This window comes from Brienomyrus brachyistius, chromosome 7 (assembly GCF_023856365.1).
Source record: "Brienomyrus brachyistius isolate T26 chromosome 7, BBRACH_0.4, whole genome shotgun sequence".
Lineage (NCBI taxonomy): Eukaryota > Metazoa > Chordata > Actinopteri > Osteoglossiformes > Mormyridae > Brienomyrus > Brienomyrus brachyistius.
In genome coordinates, this window is record NC_064539.1 from 20,413,448 (window position 1) to 20,421,917 (window position 8,470).

General features: G+C 43.7%; 1 protein-coding gene across 1 annotated transcript; it reads left to right on the forward strand.

Annotated features, from left to right (window-relative positions):
- Positions 1 to 1,617: 1,617 nt before the first annotated feature.
- On the forward strand, positions 1,618 to 4,888 carry zgc:55461 (beta-tubulin family protein). Its single transcript, XM_049020510.1, has 4 exons — positions 1,618 to 1,793; positions 2,164 to 2,272; positions 2,369 to 2,479; positions 3,730 to 4,888. The coding sequence occupies exons 1-4, from the start codon at positions 1,737 to 1,739 to the stop codon at positions 4,788 to 4,790; spliced, it is 1,338 nt and encodes a 445-aa protein (XP_048876467.1). The 5' UTR covers positions 1,618 to 1,736; the 3' UTR covers positions 4,791 to 4,888.
- The last annotated feature ends 3,582 nt before the right edge of the window (positions 4,889 to 8,470 follow it).

Here is an 8,470-nt window from a genome sequence, read left to right on the forward strand (position 1 = left end):
ATACCTCCCTCAACTTGCTCTTTGTAAACTGTCCATGAAGGGCAGCCACCTGTTGGGGCACCCAGGGAGCTGGGGGTTAAGGGCCTTGCTCAAGGACATGCTGAGGTTAGGTTTAAACCAGTAACCCTCTGATTACAGGAACACAGGTTCAGCTCACTGAGCCACATGCTGCTCCAATTTCCAGGCTTTGTCGCATGAGCACTATGTCTTGTATTAAAATGAACTTCTGTCATAAAATTCATTTCAAAAAGGACATCTAGCCTTAGTGCTGGTCATCATGGGAGAACCAAAATGGTGATTTCCATCAACCGTCAGGGAACCTGCTCCTTCATACTATAATCACCACTGTAAAAGGCATTATATTTAAAAAGAAAATAACATAAAATCATATTTTTTTGTTTATATTTTTAGATCATATCATATTCAGTGTAAAGTAGGAGCCAATATTTCAGGGATGAACGCATTACCGTCGTCTCTCCCTTCTGCTGATACACTGACGTTTAAAATAAAGACACACGGGTGATTAATTCCCACATATTTACACATTTAGGAAATCTAAACCTGGCAAAAAACACCGTATTTATTGAACTGAATGTGTGCTTTCATCTGTGCATGGATCATCGTCCAGGGTGTAACCATGCCACGTCCCCGCCCCTTACAGTACAAGCGATCGCCATGGAAACAAACAGCCTGGCAACGACGCTGCTCGGTTGAGTGGCAAAAAACGCTGCTAATGTCCCCCTAATTTCTAAAGTGACATTTTGACCTGGGGCTCTCAGCTCAAGACTGGATGAAGATTCTAGCATATCAAATGAATTACTTATCCTTTATTGTTATTAGAGCTCTGGGGAAACTGTTCACAATTAAGGAAATATTGCTTCGTGTAAAAATCCTAGGTAACACAACGAGGGGTGAAACTTACTAGCTTTTATAACATCACTTTACTATATAAAGTCCTGTTAAGTAGGCACGTTACCACGCAGAAAAACTACGTGTTAAACACCCCTCCCCACCCCGAAATTTTCTTTGCTGAACCCAATATATATAAATAAATAAATAATAACTAATAAATACTCATTTGCAATAGCAAATGGGTCAAGCTATTTTTTTTCATGATACTTTGCCGTATATCCAGTCATAGTAACCATCGTTAACAAAACGTAGCCGAGTCACAATATACTCAGGGTAGTCCAACAAAAATGCACTTTATATAATCATGATAATCCTAACTACGTTCAAGCAGGTTGGAAAAGGCAAGTCCCGACAGGACAATGCCAGTATTTCTAGGCAACTACGCAACGCCAGGCAACAATTGCGTGAAGCGCGGTGTAAAGAAGTCATCATTAGGTGTTTGCATGTAGCACAGTAATTTAGCGTGCGTATAAGGTTTCAGGTATGCAGATAAACGTTTCATGTCTCTGCCAATGTTGTGTACTGGCGCTGCCGAGGCAACACCAATAGCACCACGATCCCTGTCAATTCCTTCAACTCCAGTGTGGAGTCTTCGGAACAGGCAGTGTGCGTAGCCAATGAAATTTGATTCTGTGTGACTGACAGAATAATGAACCAGTTATATCTTGCCGTCGTCACCGGCAAACTCACGAGACCGGTATATGAGCCCCGGCTGTTAGTCCGTTATAGAAGTGCGTTCGCTTTGCTGTGAGCGGCTTGTGGGCAAGTGGGTGGTCTGTGTTACGCGGTTTTAAAGTGAAGCCTAATTCCGTTCTCTATTGAAAATGAGGGAGATTGTCCATCTGCAGGCTGGTCAGTGTGGAAACCAAATTGGAGCCAAGGTTTGTTTGATAAAGCCCGCGAAAACAGTAGAATATGAATATGAGATTTATTTCTTTTAATCGGGTTTCAACCTAATTACAGAAAGTTAAGACTAAAAAAGGTTAATTGTTTATTGGCCGTGCGGCCGTTTCCTTCATTGCTGACGAGTCTGCTGGCGTAAGTAGGATACTTGTGAAGCACTATTTCGGAAGTTTGTGAAAGCGCCTTAATCTCGCCGGACAGCTGGGTGACCGCTGTGCGCGCTGCCGCTCAGCCGCTTGTTGCTGGCTGTCATGGCGACCGGAGCGCGGCTTTGCCCTTTAGCCGGGATGAGCTCGGGTCGCTCCGCTGCTGTGTCGGACTGATGAAGTGGTTATTCTGTGTCCGCAGTTTTGGGAGGTGATCAGCGATGAGCACGGCATAGACCCCACCGGCACTTACCACGGCGACAGCGATCTCCAGCTGGAGAGGATCAATGTGTATTACAACGAGGCCACCGGTGAGTGGCCGCTGCTGTTTACGGGGACGTGTGCGGGGGGATTTCTGGCATTACTTTGCCTGGCTGTATTGCCCATCGTCTGCCCTTATCTTTCAGGGGGGAAGTATGTCCCCCGTGCTGTCCTTGTGGATCTGGAGCCGGGCACAATGGATTCTGTTCGGTCTGGACCCTTTGGGCAGGTGTTCAGACCGGACAACTTCGTCTTCGGTGAGTAAAACGCGTTCTGGAGTTAGGGGTGGGCGGTGCACCGGTACCATAATCATAACCGGTGTGGTTGTGCGCCTCGATATAGATTGGGGGGGGGAGACAGTGGAGCCCAGGACCAGTATATTTAAGCTGGAGGAGACTACACTCAGGAATCGATAAAAATTAATAAAATACTCAGTTATGCATCTTTCATAATTATACACGTTAAATAAAAATAACTTGGCTATACAGCAACAAATTAAAAAGTTAAACATTCACTAAATCAGCGTGTGTGTATGTGTGTGTGTATATATATATATATATATATATATATATATATATATATATATATATATATATATATATATATATATATATATATATATATATATATATATATATATATATATATATAATCTACCGCCGCCATCATACAAGGTCCGTGGGAAAACTGCCCAATTACCGCCGGGTGACTTTCTGCCAAATGTAGCCCCTAGGTATAGACCAATAGAGTTAAAGTTTGGGAAAGTGGAATAAAAGACATGAGTGGAATGTCTGCCACCCAAGGTATCAACAGAAAATGAGACTTTCGTTCCAAAAAGGGGGCTCATCTCTTATTTGGGACTGGTTCAGCTTCATTGGAGCACGGGAAAATTAATATTAAGATCTTCAGGCTTTTGCAAAGTAAATGTCATTGATAGTCTCCCAATTAAAAATGATACATTGCATGTACTTGATTATATTATGAAAACTTGGAATGAAGTAATATTGTGATGTAATACCATCACAATCCAAGTGGGATGGCATGGTGGTGCAGTGATTAGCGCTGTTGCCTCACAGCAAGAAGGTCCTGGGTTCGGTCCTGTGGAGTTTGCACGCTCTCCCCGTTTTCACATGGGTTTACGCCAGGGGCTCCGGTTTCCTCCCACAACCTAAAAGCGCACAGAGTAGGTTGATTGGCAAGTCTTAATTGGCCCTGTGAGTGTGTGGCCCTGTGGTGTGTTGGCAACTGTTCAGGGTTGGTTCCTGCCTGCTCCCATTGTCCCCGGGATAGGCTCTGGTCCCCCCGCGACCCCAGTTGAGTTTTAGCGGTTTCAGAAGATGGCTGGCTGACCATCCAAGAAGTGAAAAATACCATGGTAATTTTAGTTCAAGTTGCCCACCCCTAGTCTGAGTTACAAATATGCCACATGCTAAGTCTCTTGGTGTCCGTTTGCATGCATGCGAGAAGCTTAACACTGGTAAGTTATCCTGTACCTGCTGTTTAACAGGCCAGAGTGGTGCCGGCAACAACTGGGCCAAGGGCCACTACACTGAGGGAGCAGAGCTGGTGGATTCAGTTCTGGATGTGGTGAGGAAGGAGGCAGAGAGCTGCGATTGTCTCCAGGGCTTCCAGCTCACCCACTCCCTGGGTGGGGGCACAGGCTCCGGCATGGGAACGCTGCTGATCAGCAAGATCCGTGAGGAGTACCCCGACCGCATCATGAACACCTTCAGCGTGGTGCCCTCCCCCAAGGTGTCGGACACTGTCGTCGAGCCCTACAACGCCACTCTGTCCGTGCACCAGCTAGTGGAGAACACTGACGAGACCTACTGTATCGACAACGAGGCGCTCTACGACATCTGCTTCCGCACGCTGAAGCTGACCACGCCCACCTATGGGGATCTCAACCACCTGGTGTCGGCCACCATGAGCGGCGTCACCACCTGCCTGCGCTTCCCCGGCCAGCTGAACGCTGACTTGCGGAAACTCGCTGTCAATATGGTCCCATTCCCCCGTTTGCATTTCTTCATGCCTGGGTTTGCGCCCCTCACCAGCAGGGGGAGCCAGCAGTACCGCGCCCTCACCGTACCTGAGCTCACCCAGCAGATGTTCGATGCCAAGAACATGATGGCGGCCTGTGACCCACGTCACGGTCGGTACCTGACTGTGGCCGCGGTCTTCCGTGGACGCATGTCCATGAAGGAGGTGGATGAGCAGATGCTGAACGTGCAGAACAAGAACAGCAGCTACTTTGTGGAGTGGATCCCCAATAACGTGAAGACTGCTGTCTGCGACATCCCCCCCCGTGGCCTGAAGATGGCCGCCACCTTCATCGGCAACAGCACAGCCATCCAGGAGCTCTTCAAGCGCATCTCGGAGCAGTTCACCGCCATGTTCAGGCGCAAGGCCTTCCTGCACTGGTACACTGGCGAGGGAATGGATGAGATGGAGTTCACTGAGGCGGAGAGCAACATGAACGACCTGGTATCTGAGTATCAGCAGTATCAGGATGCCACTGCTGAGGAGGAAGGGGAGTTTGAGGAGGAGGGTGAGGAGGAGCTGGCATGAAGGAATCTGGCTTTTGAGTGTTTTGGAAAAAAAAAAAACTTTCTGTTCTTGAAAAATGTTGACAGCATATAAAGTTTAATAAAATGTATTGCATAGCAGCCTGTGAATTCATAATTGGTTACTGTGTAGTGATTTGTTGACTTTGAATAAGATCAGCCATGTGTAACATTGGCAGCTGGGCTTGAGTCTCTCTCATACAGCTCAGTTTTTCCTTTCAACATAAAAGCATTCGCTTGCAGTGGATGAGGTTGTGCAGGAATCTGGTATTTGGTTCTAGATTCTCTTCATGGCAGAAAACCAATGACATGAACCAACTTCTTACACAGACTTTCTTTTTAAGGACAAGTGCCTTGAATTCTCTTGCCTCCTTTTTTTTGGTTCTTGGAAAAATTGTTTTTAACCTTGTTTTGCACAGCTGACACATTTTCTTCATCCCCGTACCTTGCTTCCTTGCCTGCCCTTGTGCTCACCCACGCTACTTCGCATTACCAGTGACAGAATGACGGACCAAAACTAAGGCAAGACATGCTGAAATTAAATGTTTGCCACCGTAAATTCATGGTGAGGTGAGTTCAAGCTAGTATTTCATCGATGATGTATGAACAAAATAAGACCCGTGTCACACAAAACGGGACGAAAGGTGCCCTTCCCAGCTGGCTGAATGGAGTATGTCTGCCATCTAGTGGTAGGTAGAAAGTAAAATGACTGAAATACTACGTAGCAGTTTTCCAACCGCACATTATTAATACACGGTTTTAAATAGTTACACTGATTCTTGTAGTATAATTCAAAGGTGGAATGCTTGGTGTTAAGTTTTTGTTTGGTCACAAACTAGTAAAATACTTTAGTATATGTTGTTAATACCCAATCATTTTTCTTTTATAACAATTTAGATTACTGATTTATTGAAAGGGTAGGAATGCTTGTTATTACTCCTTAACTGATGAATGAAGACTGTTAGTCTTGCCGGAGCAAATAAATTAAGCAGTGACATGGAAGTAATTCTGTCATCACTATTTGAATTTTATATGCCACTGAAATTCTAACATTGAATATGCATTGGAAATATGCATGTTTTTTTTGCTATAATGCAGTTTCACTGCTATTTTTCCATGTTCACGAATTCACGATAAAACAAATTCAGGGTTTAAAGATACAAATTACAAAAAAATCAAAAATCAGTTTCAAAAATTCAAAAAGAACATTTCAAAGTTGCTCCAATTCGATGGTCCGAATTCACATGCAAAAATAGGAGGTTAAAAATACGAGTTACACATCCGGGATACCGAGGCAAAGCAATCGAATTTGTGGCTGCGTTCGATTTGGGCTTACTGTAGGTCTGTCTGCAGCTGACGTGACGCGGAGCGCCATCTGCCGGCGTCTGCAGGGGTGAATTTGTTTTATCGTGAATTCGTGAACATGGAAAAATAGCAGTGAACCTGCATTATAGAAAATTTGAAGACTAATTCAGAAGCGAAAAAAAAAAAACAGATGCACATTTCAAATGCATAAATATTCAATGTTAGAATTGCAGTGGCATATAAAATTCAAATTGCGATGATACTGATTTACTTCCATACTGACAGTTCAGGTATTCTTAACCTATATCAAGTATTTCATACAGTTATTTATAGCGAGGGTGGGGTAGTATAGTGGTTAGCACTATTACCTCGCATCTTTGTTATCTGAGTTACGTGTGTATGGAGATTGGGTGTTCTCTTAGGGTTTCCTTGGGGTACTCTGGTTTCCTCCCACCAAAAAAATAAATAAAAAAATGCCGAGGTTGATTGGTGTTACCAAATTGTCTGCAGGTGTGCTTGTGTGAGCGTGTCCTGTGATGGGTTGGTGTTCCATCCTGGGTTGTTCCCTGCCTTGCACTCGTAGCATCTGGAATAGGTTCTGGGCTGCCCTTGACCCTCAACAGGACAAGCAGTTAACGACAATGGATGTATTGAAATATTTGATATAGAAATATTTGTAGTCAGCTTGCTCTTACCAACAGAGAGCAAGCTGGAGGAGGTGTCTCCTGGGCTTCCATGGCAAAGAATAAAAAAGTGTCGTCTTATTTTTCTGCCATTGGGTTGGTGCTCCATCCTGGGTTGTTCCCTGCCTTGTGCCCATAGCCTCCAGGATAGGCTCCGAACCCCACGTGACCCTGAATAGGATAAGCGATTTCAGAAAATTGATTATTATTATTTATGGGCTGGATTGATAATCCATGATAATCAATCATGAATTCTAACCGAAGCCATCTTTTTGCCTGTGTGTCATTATGGACTACTAAACAAACCGTTAACAGCAAGTACACATTTTACCTCGAGTGCAACCTACTTACGTTAATTTCACACCCTATCTGGCAGCTTCGGTTAAACCACCTATTATTGTCCATCAGGTGGCACCATAATACTAAGGTTTGACTTGTCCCTGTGTTCTGTTGGTAAGAAAGAGAGGTCGTCGAGTATTATTCTGTACTTTTATTTACTTTAATACAACATGCGAATGGGACAATGTAAGGCTTTGTGAGAGATGTTTAGAACAATGAAGCAGGTGAATCATTATATCCTCAAAGACAATTCCATAGGTACTGGTTATTGGCATTTTGAAGGTTTTTGCTGAAAGAGGGAATAGATGTTTTTGATTGGCAAATGCCCCACCAAGAGCCCAGGAGGCATTTTAAATGTATGCCTGTGATTGATCCTGGATTGGCCTACGTTGGATTTACTGTTTTATATGTGAAACAGACACGCAATGTTAAATGGATGTTTATGTAAAACGCCACTGAATAAAGATGAAAAATATATACTTAAAATAGGAATGTTGATCATCTTTAGGTGTAGTGCTATTTTTAGAACAATGAGGCTTGGTTTTTTGGATATTTTATATACTGCGATGTAAGAACTCTGACTGAAATTCTCGGTAGGTTTGTCGTGTAATGGTCAATAGGGGGCGGAAATATTTGAATGTGTGTTATTGACAAGCCTCAGTGTATGAGAAAGCAAACTGAAGCGAAATGGCACTTTAATGAGTTTTAACGCCAAAGCAGCAACAATCGCCATGGCAACCGAGCACTTTTCATATTAACCCGCGTGATTTATATTGTGGGGTGTTTTTTAAATGTGTGAAGGCAAGGCTAATTTTAGGAATACGATTAACAATCCCCAGATCAGTCATCATATCCTGAATGTAAACATCTGGTGTGTGAAGATTTTGACAGATAACGTTTGGGAAGATGTTGAAAGATGTCAAAATACAACTGACTTCTCTCTATACGTAATGCTGTTGCTTTATGGTTTTATTCTTATTTTAAATTATTACACCCAAGGTGGTCCTCTAGCTGCACATAGTTGCATAGACCGTGATCTTACATTTGTAAGTTTTCATTACCAGATCCTGAGGAGCAAGAGAAACCTTAATTAAACTAAGAACTTAAACCCAGTATCTGCTGAAAACACATAGAATTGCACCAAGGGCGGGTCTCCGAGGCAGCACGGATTTCATTAATTAAAGAGACAAGGGCATCCGGTTCAATTTCATGGATCATTTACAGTGCGCTATTGAATAGGCAGCAAAGAAGGAGAGCTGTTAATTGAGCCGATAACCTGTGCTCTGTACTGGTGACGGTGGATGGAGAGCCACGTCACAAGAGCAAAATCTGTCTGCTTACTGACAAAAGGTACTCA

Bases quoted from the DNA above. Each gene is read 5' to 3' on its own strand.
- zgc:55461 (XM_049020510.1), top strand. From the start codon at position 1,737: ATGAGGGAGATTGTCCATCTGCAGGCTGGTCAGTGTGGAAACCAAATT. The intron at 1,794-2,163 runs GTTTGTTTGATA...CTGTGTCCGCAG, and splicing joins GAAACCAAATTGGAGCCAAG to TTTTGGGAGGTGATCAGCGA. The intron at 2,273-2,368 runs GTGAGTGGCCGC...CTTATCTTTCAG, and splicing joins GTATTACAACGAGGCCACCG to GGGGGAAGTATGTCCCCCGT.